Genomic DNA, 22262 nt, shown 5'->3' with positions numbered 1-22262 from the left:
CTTATCTTTGAATGCCTCTTTTTTTCTCCTGTAAACTCTATGTTGATGCCTTTGCCCAAAAAGCTCTACTTTTGTCTCATCTGACCAGAGAACATTCTTCCAAAATGTTTTAAGCTTTTTCAGGTAAGTTTTGGAAAACTTCAGCCTGGCTTTTTATGTCTCCGGGTAAGAAGTGGGGTCTTCCTGGGTCTCCAACCATACAGTCCCTTTTAATTCAGACGCCGACAGATAGTACGGGTTGACACTGTTGTACTCTCGGACTGCAGGGCAGCTTGAACTTGTTTGGATGTTAGTCGAGGTTCTTTATCCAACATCCGCACAATCTTGCGTTGAAATCTCTTGTCAATTTTTCTTTTCCATCCACATCTAGGGAGGTTAGCCACAGTGCCATGAGCTTTAAACTTCTCGATGACACTGCGCACGGTAGACACAGGAACATTCTGGTCTTTGGAGATGGACTTGTAGCCTTGAGATTGCTCATGCTTCCTCACAATTTAGTTTCTCAAGTCCTCAGACAGTTCTTTGGCCTTCTTTCTTTTCTCCATGCTCAATGTGGTACACACAAGGACACAGGACAGAGGTTGAGTCAACTTTAATCCATGTCAACTGGCTGCAAGTGTGATTTAGTTATTGCCAACACCTGTTAGGTGCCACAGGTAAGTTACAGGTGCTGTTAATTACACAAATTAGAGAAGCATCACATGATTTTTCGAACAGTGCCAATACTTTTGTCCACCCTCTTTTTTATGTTTGGTGTGGAATTATATCCAATTTGGCATTAGGACAATTATTTTTGCGTTTTTTAATTTAAGACAATTAAATGAAGATAATAGTAACAAAGAATTTGTGTTTGCAATCATTTTCAGGAAGAAACTGAGTATCATCTGACAGAAATGCAGGGGTGTCAATACTTTTGGCCACAACTGTAACTGCAATATATTGAGAGGATAAAAACTTTGGTGGAAGTGCTTCTTTATACGTCCTCCTTCCCCTCCACTTGTTTATTATAAATCCCTAATGTCCCTCTAACACCCATTACTCCCAACCCAACTCCCTCTTTATTTATTGTTTATTGAGAAAACAAGGGGAACTGCTACCTTGGATCTAATCCTTATAAACAGGGAGGAAATGGTTGAAGAGGTAAAAGTGGCTGTGTCCCTAGGAGGTAGCGACCATGCTATTTTAGAATTTTTGATAACTAGAGGCAGAAGACCTGTGAAGACTCAGACATCAAGGTTAGATTTCAGAAAGGCAGATTTTAAGGGATTCAGAAAGAGAATTGGAGGGATCCAATGGCTGGATATCCTTAAAGACAAAAATGTCCAGGAAGGATGGGAAATCTTGAAAAATGAAATTCTCAAACCACAGTTGTTAACAATTCCGAAAAGAGGGAAGAATAGGAAGCATTTAAGGAAACCAGGATGGATGAACACAGAACTTAAGCACATGCTAAAATGGAAGAAAAAAATGTTTATAAAATGGAAAGAGGGAGGCATATCTAAAGAAGAATATAATGCTGTCTGCAGAACCTGCAGGGCACAAATCAGATTAGCTAAAGCTGAAAATGAATTGAGGCTTGCAAGAGATGTCAAAAGCAATAATAAAGGATTTGGGGGATATGTCAAAAGTAAAAGAAAAGTCAAAGATGCTATAGGATTTTTACAAGATGAAAATAATGAAATGGTAAGACAGGATGTTGAGAAGGCTGAACTTTTAAATTCCTATTTTGCACCTGTTTTCTCTCAGAAAGGAAATGTAACATCAACTGTTCTTCACTGTCCTATTAAGGGAATAGAAGAATCCAGGATATCTATAAACAGAAAGATAGTGAGGAAACACTTAGCTAACCTAAATGAATTCAAGTCTCCAGGTCCAGATGAATTACACCCCAGAGTACTGAAGGAGATAGCAGAAGAAATTTTTGAACCCCTCTCCATAATCTTTGAAAATTCTTGGAGAACAGGAGAAGTGCCAGAAGACTGGAGAAGAGCAAATGTTGTTCCTATCTTCAAAAAGGGGAAGAAGGAGGACCCAGGCAACTATAGGCCGGTGAGTCTGACTTCTATACCAGGAAAGATCTTTGAACAAATTATTAAACAACATGTATGTCAGTACCTGGATAAGAATGAAGTGATTAAACAGAGTCAGCATGGGTTTGTAACTAATAAGTCATGTCAGACTAACTTAATTTCCTTCTATGACGGAATCACTGATTGGGTTGATCAAGGAAATGCTGTAGATATAGTATATCTTGACTTCAGCAAAGCATTTGACAAAGTCTCTCATACAATCCTTATTGAAAAAATGACTAATTATGGAATGGACAAGGCAACTGTTAGGTGGATTCATAACTGGCTTAGTGATCGGACCCAAAGAGTGGTCGTAAATGGCTGCACATCCAGTTGGAAGAATGTCTCAAGTGGGGTACCACAGGGCTCTGTCCTGGGCCCTGTATTGTTCAACATCTTTATCAGCGATTTAGATGAAGGAATTGAGGGTAAACTGATTAAATTTGCTGATGACACAAAGCTAGGAGGGATAGCTAATACTAGAGAAGAGAGAGAGGATTCAAAAAGATATAAATAAACTGGAGCAGTGTGCAGCAACTAACAGAATGGTTTTTAACAGGGAGAAATGAAAAGTACTACATCTGGGCAATAAAAATGAAAAAAGCATATACAGAATGGGAGGAATAGGGCTAAGTGACAGCACATGTGAAAAAGACTTGGGTATACTAATAGATCACAGACTGAATATGAGTCAACAGTGTGATGCAGCAGCAAAAAAGGCAAATGCAATTCTAGGATGTATTAACAGAAGCATACAGTCTAGATCACGTGAAGTCATTATTTCCCTCTACTCCTCTTTGGTCAGACCTCATCTGGAATATTGTGTCCAGTTTTGGGCACCACATTTTAAAAAAGACATCAACAAACTGGAGCAAGTTCAGAAAAGAGCGACCAGAATGGTGACCGGTCTGCAAGCCCTGTCTTATGAGGAAAGGTTGCAGGATTTGGGAATGTTTAGTTTGCAAAAGAGAAGACTGAGAGGAGACTTAATAGCTGTCTACAAATATCTAAAGGGCTGTCACATTTTAGAAGGATCAACTTTATTCTCATTTGCACAAGGAAAGACTAGAAGCAATGGGATGAAACTGAATGGGAGGAGACACAGATTAGATATTAGAAAAAACTTTTTGACAGTTAGAGTGATCAATGAGTGGAACAGGCTGCCACGAGAAGTGGTGAGTTCTCCTTCAATGGAAGTCTTCAAACAGAGGCTGGACAGACATCTGACTGGGATGATTTAGCGAATCCTGCTTTGAGCAGGGGGTTGGACCAGATGGCCCAGGAGGTCCCTTCCAACTCTACGATTCTATTCTATTCTATTCTATTCTATTCTTTCCCCAGTGTATTAAATAAAAAACCTCACTTTTCCGTACATTCAACCGTGGCATCGCTTCTTGTTTTCTACGCCATGAACTTTCTAAATATATTGGACTGTAGGAACGGAAAAAGCGCAAATAGGGTCTTATCCGATGATAAAAATAAAAGCGTATTAAGGATCTACTCACCTGCTATAGGAGGGGTATAGCGCATAGAGTTATTAATCAGCTGCTGCACGTCCAAAGGTCAGACAAGTGACCGCCGAAACATCAACTTCTATGGAGCTTTTTTTGGACTTTGTGTGCTGCTTGACACAATACACGATTACTAGTGCATTAAAAGATCGATCTTTTAATGCACTAGAAATCGTGTATTGTGTCAAGCAGCGCACGAAGTAAAAAAAAAGCTCCATAGAAGTTGATGAACTTTCTAAATGACACAGGAGCGCACTGCATGCTGACATCATCAAGCCGAGTGCACCTGTGCTATAGAGATAGCTCAGGGCAGGAAGTTGAGGACGGATTCCTGTGGCTCCACTGCAATTTTCGACTGTAGGCAGCGGAGCTGCAGGAACCTTTCCTGTCTGGCATGCTGTGTTTGATGAGGGCAATCTGTCTATGGACCCCTTAGAACCTCAGGCTCTGAGCGACTCACCAGATTGCCCTCATTATCAACCATGCTTTAAAGGCCCCCCTCCACCTTCGGAACCCATTACAGCTATAATTTTTTTGCACTTGACTTTTGAAGCATGTCTGCACAATTTTTCAGACAGGATATTCAGTGTGTTAGAAAGGACACACCTGAATCCATGGAGTATCATGTCAGCTTCTTATTGTTTAAACCCCTCTAATAGATCTCAAAATAGACACGTGGCAGCAAATGTCACAAACTTGTTTTCCAAGACATAACGGAAATCATGCAAGAGCACCTCTTATATACGAGGGAGGGATAAGTCATATTTCAGATCACAGGAAACTATTGTATACACACCCACTGATAATAATAAACAATGGTATCGTTGGTTCAGAAAGCTTTGAATTGTGTTGTTAATTCAGTATGATTTATATATTGTCTAGTAAAAATGTCCAAAAACTGCATTACTTTTGGAACCCCAATTTTATCTATATATTTTTTTCAATTGAGATAGAAAAATGTCTAAGACTCCACTTCTGATCTGTGTTCTATGTTCTGTTGTCAATAAAATTTGGCTATAAGAGGTCTCACAACTTTTTTGAAATTAGGGTTGTAAAAAAATAGTTTTTCTACTTTACTGTCATCTCTTCTAGTCTGTGGGTTGCCCAAAAAAACATAAAATTGTCAGGAGACCTTGACAAAATTAATTGAACAAATTTCAAAAGTGTATATCCATTTTGAAGGGAATCTGTCAAGTCTAGAAACACTATTTACAGTGTCTTGAAAAATTATACCCCGTGAACATTTCCACACTTTTACACCCAACATGTGTTTTTATTTTATTGGGATTTTATGTGAAATACCAACACAAAGTGGCTAATATCTGTAATGTGTAAAGGAAATGATAGATGACTTTCTAAATTTTTAAAAAATATAAGTCTGAAAATTATGACTATGACTCGCATTTGTATTCATCCCCCTGAGTCAATACTTTGTAGGACTGTAAGGTTTAGCCAGGACCATAGTCGTGGCCGAGGACTTCAGGGCAACGGAGTCCTGGCCTCCCCTCACTTAGACAGGACAGTTTTCTGTCAGCACACCTGTCGCTTTCTCCAGCTCCCCCTCAGGGCTTTCTGTTATGTGCTGCACATTCTCCTCAGACGATGTGGTACAAACAGAGTCACAGTCCTGTTCAATACTTGAACAATCAACTTTACTGTTTCCTTTACACAGCACATACATACATACAGCACATACATATTCACTCCAGCATCAGCATCAGGGTTGGCAAAAGACATTTTCTCCTCTGTCTCTGTCTTTCCCTCTCTCCCACTAAGCTTGCTTCTAGGACATACCGTGCTTTCCGGTCTTTCAGCATCAACTCTACTCAGTCTTACTCCAGTAGGGAACCCTCTTAACTGTTTAGCCCCGGTCTCAAGAATATCCACAGATGAAATAAGCTGCCACATTCTGAGTGACCTGCCCATACTGCTTAGTCTTCTTCTGGCAACAGTAGACCCACTAATTCTGCACTGTCAGCACTTCTCCTGGTGTTACTCCCCGATGAGATACTGGCCCAAATTCTGGGCTCTTAACTTTAACTTTATGGAGCCAACAGCCCTGTCAGGCTGCTCCCGCCCCACTGATTCAAATTTCAGATGCTCCCTGGCTTAACAGCTGTTAGCCCCTCCTACTTTACCTATTTACAAGCTGAGCATCTCTAACCCCATCTAGTGGGCAAACTAGGGTACTACACTTTCCCTATCTATATAACAGTGTCCAATGTTAAATACATATAACAGATACAATAAATAGACATTTACATGGCATGTACAATAAATACGACTAACGCAAAAGGGAAAGGGTACATAACATCCGACATTAAATATATATATATATATATATACACACACGTATATATCTGTACACTTACGGACACTCCTTTGTGTCCCTTAAGGGCCTGTCACACTAAGAGATATCGCTAGCAATATCGCTATAACTTGTGACGTTATAGCGATATTGCTAGCGATATCGCTATGTCTGATACTTACCTCCGACCAGCTCCCCCGCTGCTTATCACTGATCGCGCGAGAACGTCCAGGACTGTTTCTCGTCATCAGCTTCCTGCAGCGCTTCCTGCTGTGACGACGAGTGAGGCATGGAGCCGGGCGGGAGGACGAAGGATCGCCTGGTGTGACAGGTAAGTAGCGACCCCCGTCCCCAGCAATGTCGCTGGTGAGATCTGCCTGTGTGGCAGCTCACTAGCGACCACTTAGCGATGCACCAGCGATCCTGACCGCGTCATATCGCTGGTCGGGATCGCTGGTGCATCGCTAAGTGTGACAGTACCTTTACATGCCCCCTTAGCTCTTCAGACGTTAAGCTGCTTCACAGGTTGCGCCAATTATATGCCAGCTCCTGGCACCAGTTAACATCCAATATTAAAAGTTGGAATACACCTTTCTTGACTATAATGGTAATTGTTGAATGCATCTCTTCTAGGAATGGCCTTTGCACTGCTGACGTCAGTGGCTCCAGTGTATGGACTCTATACATCTTTCTTTCCTGTTGTACTGTACATGTTACTTGGAACTGGACATCACGTTTCCACTGGTGAGACCATTAGAAAGAAAGCTATTTATCTCATCTCAAAACCCCTATGCATAGACTGCCCTGTAATAGTAATTCATGCACCATCCATAGAAAGGGAAGAGAAATATAGCTGAAGACACAGAACAGGTATCAATGAAGGATGATCTTGTGTATTCTCTCTTCTCATTAGGTTATTATTACCACTGGAGCAATTATCAACTATCTACAGGAGCGATCATTTTTTATCACAGTTGATCTGACAGCTGGGATTCCCACTGATCCCAAGAATAGGCATCTGAGATAGCCCTAGTAGTCCCAGTGGAGACACACTAGTGCAATGACAGCTTCATTAACAAGGCATTTTCGAGGCCCGAGCCTGGGATTGGTGGGGGTACCAAAGATCAACAAAAATTTACCTAGCCCGTGGATGGGTGATAACTTGCCCAGTTGGGAATATCTTTTTAAAACAATGATGGAGAGGTTCAGTTTTATTACATAATTTAATATACATAACATAGTAACAATATGATTTTTATTACACATATGGGAATAACTAATTAGCCTAAATAGTCAGTTACAGTCTCAGATGTCAACATTAAGATTTATTCAAGATTTAAATGGAACCTGCCTCCCCCAAAAAAACAATAATTCCAATAATTCATATTGCATAATTATATAGACTCTTATGACCCCTAAAGCACGTAGCTCCACCCTCCTCTCGTTGAATGACAGATTGTTTGCTCTGGCACATAGCCAGTGACCTGTCAATCAACCAGTGGAGGGTGGATCTAAGCAATGAATGCAGACTGAGCATGTGGGAGTGCATTGTGATACCCCAATCCAGACTCATGTAGACAGAAATTCAGAATGTGATTTCTCGCTGCTGGAGAATTGATTTGGGATCAAATTGCTATTTTTTTCTATTGCCCTACAAAGTCATATAATTGGTTCAGGGCATAGACATTTCTGTCCGTTTCCCTGTAAAGTTATAGGTCTCATGCGCAGTTTGCAATATTATTGTGCCTCCATCTAATATTGCTGCTTGACAGCACTTCTAGCGCAACAAAAAAGTATTCCTGAATTAGATTTCAATCCATGAATCAATATTTCGAGCCCGGCAGACTCTTCAATGTTTATTTAGTTTTCAATATGGATTATGCTCATATAAAACCCCATTTCGATATATGCTTTACATTTTTGAACCCTAGGTACCTTTGCTGTGCTAAGTCTAATGACTGGATCAATCATCGATGAGCATCTTTTTGGACACCCATTGGACAGAAATCTCACTAGTGCGGAACAATCGGAAATATATGCTCAGAGAATAGGCATGGCTGCAGCCATTGCTTTTCTAATGGGACTTATAATGGTAAATTCAGTATTGAGTGTGACACATAGTAATAGATTCGATTTACAATTTTAACATAAAGCTGAGCCAATTCACATAGAGCTCTGTGCTTAAACTTATTTAAATTTACTTACATTTTACAATTTTGCTCTTTTAAAGGGAATCTGTCACCCCATTTTAGCCCTATCAGCTGCTGGCACAACCATCAGGGGCTTATCTACTGCTTTCTGTAATGCTGTAGATAACCCCCCCCCCCCCCGATGTAACCTGAAAGATAAGAAAAACAAGTTAGAATATACTCACCAGGGGTTGGGTGCGGTGGGTGTCGTTGTCCGGTCCGGCGCCTCCCGTCTACATACAATGCTGTCCTCCTTCTTACTTCTCCCTCGGCTCCTGAGCAGGCGTACTTATCTGCTCTGTTGAGGGCAAAGTAAAGTACTGCAGGGAGCAGGCGCCGGGAAAGGTCAGAGAGGTCCGGCGCCTGCGCACTGCAGTACTTTATTCTGCCCTCAACAGGGCAGATAAAGTTCACCTGCACCTGAGCCTTGGCAGAAGTAAAAAGGAGGACGGCATCGCATGAAGATGGGAGGCGCCGGACCGGACCACGACACCCATCGGACCGGACGCTCGGGTGAGTATAATCTAACTTGTTTTCTTTATCTTTCAGGTTACATCGGGGGCTTATCTACAGCATTACAGAATGCTGTAGATAAGCCCCTGATGAGGGTGGCCGCAGCTGATAGGGCTAAAATGAGGTGACAGATTCCCTTTAATTACGAATTTTAAAAAAGTGCAAATAACATTGCCAAAAAAAAAGTCACATCTGATGTCATCCTGCCTTTTTCTCTCCAGGTCATCATGTTTGTTCTACAGCTGGGATTTCTTTCCACGTACCTGTCTGAGCCCATAGTAAAAGCTTTCACCAACGCTGCTGCTTTTCATGTCACTGTTTCTCAGATCCAGAACATGATGGGACTCCCTCTTCCACGTCCAACTGGATCTTTTGCCATTTTCAAGGTGAGACTAGTGGACTAGTCATCTTATTCCTATTTTTCTTGCTATTTATTTCTAGATCACCATTGATTCTATGGTGCTGTACGAGTGAAAAGGATTTACATACAAAATACAAATAAAGCTCTACAATCAACAAAATACCATTGACAGACTGGTACGAGGGGGAGAAGATCCTGCCCTTGGGGGATTACAGTCTTATCTGTGAATGATACTGCACAACAAAGGCTGCCATCCATTAAGAATAAGTCATACCTATAGTCTGATGGGCAAAAATAAAAGGCGCCTATTCATGGAGTGAGGGTGGCTTTATAGCTCATGCGCTGAGCTGATGAAGTAGTGCGTCACCTTTCAGTTATTATATTTAGGCTTCAAGCAGCAAGCACTTGGACATATTGGTTTAATGGGGTCTCTTTTAGGCGAGGGCAAAACCAAAGAAATAAACCGGAACATAAGTTGGTAGAAGTGCAATGTGTAGGAGCACGTTCACATTGTGGCCATTTATCAAACAAAACCTAAGATAAAAACAAAATGAGCAAACACCCTGTAGTAACAAAATAAATAGTAATTGTACATGCAAATAACATAGGGTAACACTATTTTGATAAAAAAAACAGTGGTGGAACCACTGTGCCTTGATCCGAGGAGAACATGGAGGGGCGTGACTACGTGCCTCACCAAGTCCGACCTCAGATGCATGGCGGCTGATAATATCGCGATCTGAGGAGGGACAAGAGAGGCGAAACCAGATGCTACACAAGTACTGATCTGTACACGGCTGATACATAGGCAGATGCTGGCAGCCATGGCTGGTATATGAACAGAAAGGTGCTCTGGAACGTAAGACTGTAACACAGATGTGAAGAGGAGGATGGATGAACTCATGGAGATCAACATCCGACACTGCGGAGACACCATCACGTGTTTCTCAACGCAGTGATTCTAGAGCACTGCCCCCATCCCTTATGGGAAATATGCAAAACATGCAAAACAGAAGCCGCGGTGACACCATCACGTGTTTCTCAACGCAAGCAATGACCAGCCAGGTCTTTGTCCGGGAAGGAACAACCACGGGAAGGGCAGTCTCCAATGAAGGAAACCACCTATGCCAAAACATGGTATCCATCCACAGACAGCTGTTTCGGGGTATTGCCCCTCATCAGTGTGGAGTAGGAAACTGGCTGGTAGGAGCAATGCCTAGTAAAAAGACTATGAAGAGGAGGATGGATGAACTCATGGAGATCAACATCCGACACTGCGGAGACACCAACACGTGTTTCTCAACGCAGTGATTCTAGAGCACTGCCCCCATCCCTTATGGGAAATATGCAAAACATGCAAAACAGAAGCCGCGGAGACACCATCACGTGTTTCTCATCGCAAGCAATGACCAGCCAGGTCTTTGTCCGGGAAGGAACAACCACGGGAAGGGCAGTCTCCAATGAAGGAAACCACCTATGCCAAAACATGGTATCCATCCACATACAGCTGTTTCGGGGTATTGCCCCTCATCAGTGTGGAGTAGGAAACTGGCTGGTAGGAGCAATGCCTAGTAAAAAGACTATGAAGAGGAGGATGGATGAACTCATGGAGATCAACATCCGACACTGCGGAGACACCATCACGTGTTTCTCAACGCAGTGATTCTAGAGCACTGCCCCCATCCCTTATGGGAAATATGCAAAACATGCAAAACAGGTGTCTCCGCGGCTTCTGTTTTGCATGTTTTGCATATTTCCCATAAGGGATGGGGACAGTGCTCTAGAATCACTGCGTTGAGAAACACGTGATGGTGTCTCCGCAGTGTCGGATGTTGATCTCCATGAGTTCATCCATCCTCCTCTTCATAGTCTTTTTACTAGGCATTGCTCCTACCAGCCAGTTTCCTACTCCACACTGATGAGGGGCAATACCCCGAAACAGCTGTATGTGGATGGATACCATGTTTTGGCATAGGTGATTTCCTTCATTGGAGACTGCCCTTCCCGTGGTTGTTCCTTCCCGGACAAAGACCTGGCTGGTCATTGCTTGCGTTGAGAAACACGTGATGGTGTCTCCGCGGCTTCTGTTTTGCATGTTTTGCATATTTCCCATAAGGGATGGGGGCAGTGCTCTAGAATCACTGCGTTGAGAAACACGTGATGGTGTCTCCGCAGTGTCGGATGTTGATCTCCATGAGTTCATCCATCCTCCTCTTCATAGTCTTTTTACTAGGCATTGCTCCTACCAGCCAGTTTCCTACTCCACACTGATGAGGGGCAATACCCCGAAACAGCTGTATGTGGATGGATACCATGTTTTGGCATAGGTGGTTTCCTTCATTGGAGACTGCCCTTCCCGTGGTTGTTCCTTCCCGGACGAAGACCTGGCTGGTCATTGCTTGCGTTGAGAAACACGTGATGGTGTCTCCGCGGCTTCTGTTTTGCATGTTTTGCATATTTCCCATAAGGGATGGGGGCAGTGCTCTAGAATCACTGCGTTGAGAAACACGTGATGGTGTCTCCGCAGTGTCGGATGTTGATCTCCATGAGTTCATCCATCCTCCTCTTCATAGTCTTTTTACTAGGCATTGCTCCTACCAGCCAGTTTCCTACTCCACACTGATGAGGGGCAATACCCCGAAACAGCTGTATGTGGATGGATACCATGTTTTGGCATAGGTGGTTTCCTTCATTGGAGACTGCCCTTCCCGTGGTTGTTCCTTCCCGGACAAAGACCTGGCTGGTCATTGCTTGCGTTGAGAAAAACGTGATGGTGTCTCCACGGCTTCTGTTTTGCATGTAACACAGATGTGGCAGGCGTGACATACAGGGCAGGTATACTTGGATACAAGCACTGGGGACCTGAGTGCTAGCAAGCATGAAAGGATAGACTACACGTTGCTCAAGCAACTTGCATCAGGTGGAGGTACCTTAAATAATAAGTGTCTCCCAGATATTGGCTGAGGACACTTTAGGACAGCGTGCGCTGGCCCTTTAAGAGGGCGGGACCGCATGTGTGACGTAAGCATAGTGCCCTGGGATCTGTGAGCAATGCACAGACCACCGGCATTAGCAGCAGGAGAAGGAGGAGTGAGTACGGGACCGCGGCGGGGAGTGAAACGGATTCGGCGACTCATGCGAGAAGACTGATCCAATTAGGCTAATCACACTCTGATCATAGCTTGATCAAAGTGAAATCATAGTGTGATTCGATTTTTTCAGATGAGGAGAAGATAAAAAAAATAATTCTCCATATTCTTCATTCTGTCAGTCAGTGAAAATCGGACTGCCCTCGGATGTCATCTGCGCGCAATTCAATTTTTTTTCCACAGACTTATTGCCTTACATGAGCATTAGCATGCTGTGATTTTTTTTCCTAGGATAGACTCTGTCAAGGAAAATATTGGACTTGAGCACTGCCCCATTACCATGAATACCATTGGTCTGATTGTGAGCTGATGTTTTGTCTTATTGCACTCGTACCGAAAATACAATCATCTGCTTGAGTCGTTAAATTTACACATGTGCCTCCGATTTATACTGAAAACCATTGTGTGCCTTCAGTGGTTGAAGAGTACATTTAACGCTAAGCATAATTATTGCTTAGTACAATTTTGTATACTTTGATATACTGTATGTATTGGGTTTGGCTGCCATTATTAATAAAACATTGCAGAACTACGAGCATAAATCGTGTAAAAGAAATTAAAAAAGGAATGTTGACACTTTGTAGAAAGGGAATCTGTGACAAGGTTTTGACTATGTAATCTGAGAGAAGCAAGATATAGCGGCTGAGACACTGATTCCAGTATGGAGTGCATGCTGTCATTTGGATACAGTCACTGTTTTACCTGCTGCAGATCTAGCAGTGATCATAAAGCTGAGGTACTTGGGGCAGGTTTATACAGAGCAGTTGACTAGGAGTTATGAGACACCTAGAGACAATAAAAATGAACGGTCAAAGGAGCGCTAAAAACACCAGGACAAGTATTGGTTTCTTAAGACCACAACGCGTTTCGACAATGACACTTCTTCATTAGGTGGCAACTCCCTTGGAGGTCTACGGCTGGAGCTGCTTTGAACCACTCTTCCAATACAATTCATCTCACCGCCTGCCTGGCGCTCCCTAATGACTGCTACCCTTATTGACTTTTATGAGACACCTAGTTCTTCAGTGATAATCTCCTGGTCATAAAACACTGATTTTACTGGAACAGCAACATGCAGCCTAGTAAGGGACACATTACTGTAATCAGGGTCTCTACTCCTACATCACGGTGCTCTCAGATTACATAGAAAAACCTGCTGACAGATTTGGTTTAAGGTAAGAACTGAAATGCAAAGATACTGTAGCAACTAGAAATTATTACATCAACTTTTTAAAGAAGCTATCAGTAAACTCATCTTTATTTGCTTTTTAGACACTGGCATCAGTATTTAGAGCTGCTCATATGACAAATGTTGCAGAGTTGATTATTTCAATGCTCTGCTTAGCAGTGCTTATACCCATCAAAGAACTTAATGTTCGTTTCCGCACAAAGCTCCGGACACCGATTCCAGGGGAGATTATTCTGGTAAGTATTTTATGAGAGTAATGCAAATACTAAAAAGTGGTGGAAATGAAGACTGAAGAGTGGTACTGTCATGGTTCCACCCCTCAGTGTGTCTGGGATGCAGTTACTGACAGCTTTGCTGTCCAATCTGGTACAGGATCGTGCTGACGCAGACGTAAATTCAGCTATTGTGAGGTTTGTTTTCTCTGTGCCTTTTCTTCTGTTTGTTGATCTTTCATTGTCTGACTTTGGACCTTGTTCTGACCATCCGTCTATTTAACCCCTTCTGCTCTGATCCGCTATCTCCTGATATTTTGACCTCAGAATGTTACCTGACTACGCCTTTGTCTCTTCCTATGATGTGCCCTCCAGGCTTCTGACCTCAGACTGCTTGACTATCCCATCTCATGGCTTGTCCGTGAGAGATGACTCAGCGTCACAGGTACCTGGGTGATTCCTTTGCATAGGTACATCATTTAAATGACATTTGCAATTTACGGTGGATTCGGAAAGTATTCAGACCCCTTTAAATTTTTCACTCTTTGTTCCATTGCAGTCATTTGGTAAATTCAAAAAAGTTCATATTTTTCTCGTTAATGTACACTCTGCACACCATCTTGACTGAAAAAACCCCCAGAAATGTAGAAATTTTTGCAATCAGGTCCACAACCTCATAGCCATAGACCAGTACTTGAGGAGAGCTGACATTAAATTGAACAAAGTCCTGCTTTATGTACGATGTCTGCTTCTTTAGAGCTGACATACTCAGCAGCGCATTACAGACATTATCGGCATGTCTTTGGCGTGTGGGAGGAAACCGGAATACATGAGTTAAACCCACACAAACATCGATGAACATGCAAACTCCATGCAGATGTTGTCCTTAGTCAGATTGTAACCTAGTACCCAAGTGCTACAACTCAACAGTGATAACCAATTTTGGACTTTGGTTCCTTTTGCTATTCCAAGATAATAAATAATATTCCCCCATTAGTGATGAGCGAGTATACTCGTTCCTCTGGTTTTCCTGAGCATGCTTGGGTGGTCTTCGAGTATTTGTATGTGCTCGGAGATTTAGTTTCTTTTGCCGCAGCTGCATGATTTGCGGCTACATGACAACCTGAATACATGTGTGGAATGCCTGTTTGTTAGGGAATCCCCACATGTATCCAGGCTGTCAAGTAGCGGCAAATCATGCAGCTGTGGCAAAAGAAACTAAATCTCCGAGCACATCCAAATACTCGAAGACCACCCAAGCATGCTCAGGAAAACCCAAGCAACGAGAATACTCACTCATCACTATCCCCCATTCATGTCCACATTGTAAACTTTGTTACTATTGTTGCACAACCAAAATTTCAAATTGGTATTTATCCAATCAAAGTGGGAAGTGATTGGCTCCAAAGTAAGTTCCAAGTGGGATTGTCTTCTGCTGGAGTTTTGGGGCCCATCATAATAAAGGATCCACTTACATTTTAGTGGCCCAGCCTTTCCCTTGCTACGTATAATAACAATACTGGAGTAGAGTTCCAATATAATCATCATTAATACAGGACCTGTAAATGATGTCCTGTTGATCCACAGTGCCCTTATTTTTTGGCCGCAAATCATGGCTGGAATTCATAGTCTTCGATCAGGGCAGTGATTGTAAGGAGTTTGTTAGAACTAGTGATGAGCGAGTATACTCATTGCTCGGGTGTCCTCTGAGTATTTTAGCGTGCTCGGAGATTTAGTTTCTGTCGAGGCAGCTGCACGATTTGTGACTTGTAGACAGGCTGAATACATGTGGGGATTTCCTAACAAACAGGCATTCCACACATGTATTCAGGCTGTCTAGCAGCCGCAAATCATGCAGCTGAGACAACGAAAAACTAAATCTCCGAGCACGCCAAAATACTCGGAGATCACCTGAGCATGCTCGGGAAAACCAGAGCAATGAGTATACTCGCTCATCACTAGTCATAACATATTTAGTAAACATTAGATCTGTTAGAAACTGCACTTGTAACTAACTGACCGATCATCTATTAACAACTTATATGAAAGTGCTGATCTCCCCACCATAATAAAGCAAGTTTTGTGTGATAGGACTATTATTTGGGAATAAGAAAAGCATCTACGCAATGTATTCTAAGAAAAAATAGTTTCCCCACGTCGTTAAACTATCATTATGGTATAACACTTGTTTAGTGTCTTAATTAAATTTTTTGTTATATTGCAGGTTCTTGTAGCGACTGGAATAACTTTTGCTTCCTCTCTGGACGACCGATATAATGTGCAAATAGTTGGAAGTATACCAGCAGGGTAATGACTTATATAATTGCAATAAAGTCTACTATGTTGTGCTGACAATCATACATAGTTACATAGTTACAGGGGTTGACAAAAGACTAAGGTCAATCAAGTTCAAAGTTTTTCTACTATTTACAAATTCTCTTTCAATAAATTATTTACATCCCACAATGCAATTTCTGCTGAGAAAAGAATCCAGCCTTTTTTTAATAGCTGTTATAGTGTCTGCCATTACTACAGTCAGGCATTGCAGTCTGACTGCTCTAACTGTAAAGAACCCTTTCCTATTTAGCTGCCGGAATCGTCTTTCTGTCAGTCATAGTTAATGCCCCCTGGTCCCTTATAAGGTTGTTGGAAGTAATAAGTCTTGTGCCAGTCCTTTGTATTGACCACACATTAATTTATAAACGAGATCCCCTCTGAGGCATATATTTTCAAAGCTAAACAAGCATAGGAGAGGCCTTCCATCCCTTGTAATAATCTAGTTGCCAGCCATTGAACTGACTGTAATTTCCAGCACATGTCAGATAATTTCATCAGCTGACATGTGCCCCTAACATCCACCAACATGTTAAGTGCAGCTGTCAATCACAGACAGCAGCATTTAACAGCATCATCGAGCAGGAAGCACATCACTAGCTCCGCCTATCGGCACCCTTGTCACATGTCTGCGGGGCACCAGTTGGTTGGCAGAGAACAGAACAAGGCCCCTCAGGTCAGAAATAAAAATATTTCAAAATTTCTGTGAATTTTACAAACGATCAAGCTTTTGAATGTTATTGCAATTTGTCAGAATTAATTTTTTTTCTAGATTTTAAGACAGAAATGCCATGCAATTAAAAAAATGACCATTTTTCACCTGATAAATACTCTGCTGGTCGTCATGAACCTTCCACAAAGATGCCATATCCATAATCCAAGTGGCATCTGTAGCCAATCATTGGCCTTAGTGATCTCAAAGGTGCAAGCATCACTGCTGAAGCCAGTGACTGTCTGCAGAAGCAGTGGCTTTGGCGTACGGGTCATTTACCTGGGGAGAGTCATCATTTTTTTCTTTTAACCAATTTCCTGTTTCAAGACAACTTTTTTAAATTTGCAGACAAACTGTTCAAGGATTTAAAAGATGAAAACGACAGGACAGATCTTTCAACATTTCTTCTTCTTTAACAGATTTCCAGTCCCCAAGCTTCCTGCGCTTGATGTCATTCCTAAAGTGATTGGAGACACTATCGCCATCACGTTTGTGGGTTATGCCGTGTCTGTATCACTTGCTATGATCTATGCAGAAAAACACAGATACAGCATTGATCCCAATCAGGTGAGACTATGTTTTTTCACTACTTTGTTAATCAACGTATTTTTTATAAATTTAATCCGTACCTAAAGTTTAAATTTGCCTGTATTATTGAATTAAGTAAAGTTTGACTAAAGGCAACTTGTCACCCCCCCAGGGCGTTTTTAACTAAAAGAGCCACCTTCAGCAGCACTAAGGCTGCATTGTGTAAAGGTGGCTCTTCTGTTTCTGACCCCCCTGTAATGCCAAAAGATTGACTTTTATAAATAGGTCCTCATACCTGCATTCCATCACAGAGGTATGGTGTGTCCCTCTGTTTAAGCCGCCTCCCAGCTGTCCATCAACCCCCTGTTGCGTCCCTGCGCCACCTATCTCCTGTGCTGCAGTTCGCGTTATATGCTGCCGAGCGCATGCGCTGTGCCAACAGCTCTTGGGCATGCGCAGTGCTCACTGCCCAGGAGCTGACATCAGGCTATCGCACCAGCGTGTTGTGGAGGCCCCAGCCCCACAGTGTGAATACTTCATAACACACTGCAGGGCGGGATCTGGGAACTCGGAAACACGCAGGCGCGATAGCCTGATTGCAGTTCCCGGGCAGCACGCACTGCACATGCCCGAGAACTGTTGTCACAGCGCAGGCGCCCAACAACATGTAACGGCAACAACACAGGAGGAAGCGGTGCAGGGACGCTATAGAGGGGGGGTTGATGGACAGCTGGTAGGTGGCTTAAACAGAGCGACACTGCATACCTCTGTGATGAAATGCAGGTATGAGGAGCTATTTATAAAAGTCTATATTTTGGCATTAATGGGGGTCAGAAACAGAAGAGCCACCATCACAGAATGCAGCCTTAGTGCTACTGAAGGTGGCTCTTTTAGTTAAAAATGCCCTGGAGGGGGTGACAGGTTCCCTTTAAATGACTGATACCAGTTAAATTATTCTTGTCTATGAAGTTTTCTCTGCATTCAGGTTTAATCATGACTAGTGTTGAGCATTCCGATACTGCAATATCAGGTATCGGCCGATATTCATGGTATCGGAGTTCCGATACTGAGTTCCAATACTTTTAGAATATCGAATACCGGAATCGGAAGTTCCCATAATGCAATGAGCCAGTTTGATTTTATTCAGCCAATGAGGAATCCTAAGAAGTGTGGGCACATTGTGTTATGCATGTTAGGCATGTTAACTACTGGCATGGCTGTGATTGGCTGCTGAAATTATGTCATGATGCACTATAAAAGCCGCCACCGCCATTTTGGGTTCACTCTGCTGTGAATTTACTTAGGGACAGGACGCTGCTGTTCTGACTCTGAGGAACAGTTTGAGCTAGCGATTTGCTTTATTGTGCTTTACCCAGGCTACTTTAGCAACCGCTGTGTGAGAAGCTTTCTTTTGCCTTGCAGCGCTGTTCACGGCTGTCTGCGAGGTCTCTGTGTGTGAGTGCAGCTCTTGCTATAGTGTGTTCTGCAGCTACCTCCGGTTGTAGTCCGCTCAGCGTGCGTCACTGCCTCATACAATGTCCTTTTTTGCATTAGTGCTGCTCATTTTTCCAGATTTCTCCTATTAGTGTGGTTCCATCCATATCCAGCTAGAATATTTGCAAACACTATATAGGAGTAGATAGAGGAGCCTTTCTGCTGGCTTGTGCCCTGCAGCCCCAGCCAGATTAGTATTAGCCTATTTTTTGGAGACTCATCTATTGCATTGTAGGTTACCTTCCTGCATTGTAAAAGCTCCAAAAAGTTTGTGATACTATCGGTTTTAAATCTTTGGGCACATCCAGTGTCTTTTTGTGAAAAAAGAAAAAGTTAATAAAGTTCACCAAACACTCCACTTTACAGTTGTGTAGGCCACATTAGCTCATATTAAAGTCTAGTCCACACTTTATAAAATTAGTGTTTCTTATACCTGTTAGCAGCTGTTCAGGAATAAGCACACTAAAGGCCCTTTTACATTTAGCGATGCACCAGCGATCCGACCAGCGATACGACCCGGTCAGGATCACTGGTGCATCGCTAAATGATCGCTAGTGAGCTTCCACACAGGAAGATCTCACAGCGATGCAGCAGCGACACAGCGGACGATACTTACCTTTCACACACAGCGATCCTGACGTCCTCCCGCCCGCGTCCAGCGTCGCTCGTCTCACACAGCAGGAAGCCCAGCAGGAAGCAGACGACGAGAAAAGGAGCCGCCCGATCTCGCACGATGAGCGACAGACAGCGGGGGAGCCGGTCGGAGGTAAGTATCACACATAGCGATATCGCTAGCAATATCACTATAACGTCACAAAATCAGTGACGTTTTAGCGATATTGCTAGCGATATCGCTATGTGTAAAACCCCCTTAAGCCCTTAGTACTTTTCTGCCTATCTTTATCAGTCTACCAAGATGAAGAAGGCAGGGAGTAAGGCACGTGGTCGTGGGCGTGGAGTTTCTGCAGGGAGAGGACGTGGGGATTCTGTGCCTGCTGCGGGCACCAGTGACTCTGCATCCCCCAGTTTTACCAGGGAACAGTCCTTTATGCGCAGCTTTGTAGGAGCTCGCCATACCCCACTGCTGTGGGACGAACAAATTGAAGACGTTGTCGGATGGATGGCAGCTAACGCATCGACTTCAATTAGTTCCAGATCCTCTCAGGTCCAGAGCACTGAAGAGCACCCATTTGTCTCTTCACCACCTGCCAAATTGCCCATGCAGTTAGAGAGCCCTGGACAGGAGCCATCTCTACTTCTGTTCTCTGAATCTGTTGGCTTGGAAAGAGGGGGCCAGCCAAGCAGCATTCGAGAATTTGAAGAAGAGGTAGTATGCAGTGATGCGCAACAGCTTTGTCTCTCTGAATCTGAAGAGGCGGGTGGGCCAGTGCCTATGGTCAGCACACCTCAGTACGCATCTGATGATGACACTCAGGTGCCACTTTCTTGTGCGTACTGTGCTGTCGAGACTACCCAGGAGAAGCAGTCGTTTGAAGAGGGTAGTGTAGATGATGAGGTCCTTGACCCATCATAGCGTGAGGTACAGGAAGGTGGTGGGAGCAGCTCTGAGGAAGAGATTCCCCGAACTGCCAAAAAAGGAGGGAGAGGGAGGGGGCAGACTCGGTTGCCTGTAGCCTCCACCTCGGCACCCATTAGGAGCATGCCTCTTCCAAAACCCAAAACGGGCGCTCCCAAGACTTGCAGTGCCTGGTCCTTTTTTGACACAGTTGCAGATGACATTTGCTTTGTCAAATGCAAGCTGTGTAATCAGAAAGTGAAAAGAGGGAAAAGTGTCAGCAACCTCAATACCACAAATATGTGGAAACATGTGCGGACCAAGCATGTGGTGGAGTTACAAAGACACACTGAAGACCTAGGCCAACCTACAGCACAACCTACCACCTCTTAAGCTCGTGTTGTAGCCTCTTGCTCTAGCTCACACACAGCTGGTTCGGCTTCCTCACAGGATCGCCATGGAAGAACCTCTGGCACTGTTGTCTAGAGACCCAGTGATATTCCACCCACAGCACCACGTTCCCTGTCATCCTCACACTCCCAGGCCACTCTACAGCCATCGGTAGCACAGGTATTGGAGAAAAGGCGCCCATACTCGGCAAACCACCCCCAAGCACAGGCTCTGAAAGCTGGCATTGCAAAACTACTGTCCCTTGAAATGCTCTAATTCAGGCTGGTGGAGACTGACACCTTCTGTAACTTCATGGCATTGGCAGTCCCACAATACAACGTGCCCAGCCGCTTTTATTTCAGCAGGCAAGCCGTCCCTGCCCTGCAAAAGCATGTGGAGGGAAAAATTAAACATGTGCTACTAAACGCCGTCAGTAGCAAGGTCCACCTGACCACTGAGGCGTGGACCAGAAACCATGGACAGGGACGATATCTTTCCCTCACTGCCCATTGGGTAAATGTTGTGGAGCCGGGTACAGATCTTGAAAGTGGCGCTGAACATGTTCTGCCAACTCCAAGGATTGCAGGAATCCAGGCTGTACACATTGACTCCTCCTCATACTCCAGTTCCTCAGAAACAGCGCTGCAGGAGCCTGTTATGACTGATATGAGCACAGCCATGGCCCAACGTCAAAAGGCCGTATTGAAATTAATTTCTTTAGGGAATCGAAGCCACACAGCACAGGAGCTCTGGAATGCCATCAAGCAGAAGAGCAATGTGTGGTTTGTCCCAGCGAATCTCCGGCCAGGCATGGTAGTGTGACAATGGACGAAATCTGGTGGCAGCTCTGGGCCTAGGCAACCTCACTCACATCCCATGTCTGGCACATGTGCTCAACTTGGTCGTGCAGAGTTTTTTGAGGGACTATTTGGATCTTGATGCACTGCTGCACAAGGTCTGCATAGAGTGCGCTCACTTGCAGCGTTCCAGCATGGCAAGATCGCGCATTGCAGCTCTGCAGCGCCGATTCCGCCTTCCGGAACATCGCATCATATGTGACCTACCCACCAGGTGGAATTCAACGTTACATATGTTGGAGCGGTTGTGTGAGCAGCAGGCAGCAGTAATGGAGTACCAGCTGCATCAGGCGCAAACAAGTCGCACTGCGCGCCGTTCACACTTCATCACCACTGAGTGGGCCTCTATGAAGGACATCTGCCAGTTTTGCGTGCCTTCGACGATTCCACACGGATGGTGAGTGCAGATGATGCACTAGTCAGCATGACTATCCCCCTTATCTGCCTGCTTGAAAAAACACTGCAAGCACTTAGGGAGGAGGTTGTGGAAGAGGTGGAGGATGAGGAGTCACAAATGCCATCTGCTTCTGGACAGTCTGTGCAACGTGGTTCCTCACAAAGGCCTAGGCAGGGAACACTTTGTGAGTAGGATGAGGAGGAGTAAATGGAGGAGGAAGACATCTGTCCAGAGGAGGGAGGTACACATTGCTCTATTAGTCAGTATGTAGAGCGAGGGTGGGGTGATGCAGAGCAGGCAGAGATGACGCCTCAAGCAGGGGACAGCGTTTCTTGGCCAGTTGGCAGTCTGCAGCACATGGTTGATTTCATGCTGCAGTGCCTGAGATACGACCGCCGCATCGCCCACATTCTCAACACGGCTGATTATTGGGTGTACACCCACCTAGATCCACGCTATCGGGACAACTTACAAAGCCTCATAACACCGTTGAACCGGGAGCGTAAAATGCGGGAGTACCAAGACACACTGGT

The 22262-nt window shown here is 43.9% G+C and overlaps 1 protein-coding gene across 2 annotated transcripts in view; it reads left to right on the top strand.

Annotated features, from left to right (window-relative positions):
- The window catches only part of LOC141091390 (solute carrier family 26 member 10-like), a 121046-nt gene that overhangs the window by 6830 nt on the left and 91954 nt on the right, over nt 1–22262 (top strand). For both annotated transcript variants that reach the window (XM_073576945.1, XM_073576944.1), the window contains exons 2-7: nt 6522–6632; nt 7820–7980; nt 8812–8976; nt 13373–13525; nt 15726–15808; nt 16967–17114. In XM_073576945.1, coding sequence (XP_073433046.1) covers nt 6522–6632; nt 7820–7980; nt 8812–8976; nt 13373–13525; nt 15726–15808; nt 16967–17114 — 821 coding nt within the window. The remainder of the gene's footprint in view (nt 1–6521; nt 6633–7819; nt 7981–8811; nt 8977–13372; nt 13526–15725; nt 15809–16966; nt 17115–22262) is intronic.

Source organism: Dendrobates tinctorius, unplaced genomic scaffold (assembly GCF_039654945.1).
Source record: "Dendrobates tinctorius isolate UK_male_01 unplaced genomic scaffold, ASM3965494v1 ptg000051l, whole genome shotgun sequence".
NCBI lineage: Eukaryota > Metazoa > Chordata > Amphibia > Anura > Dendrobatidae > Dendrobates > Dendrobates tinctorius.
The sequence above is the reverse complement of the archived record's forward strand: the minus strand, read 5'-3'. Positions and strand labels throughout refer to the sequence as shown.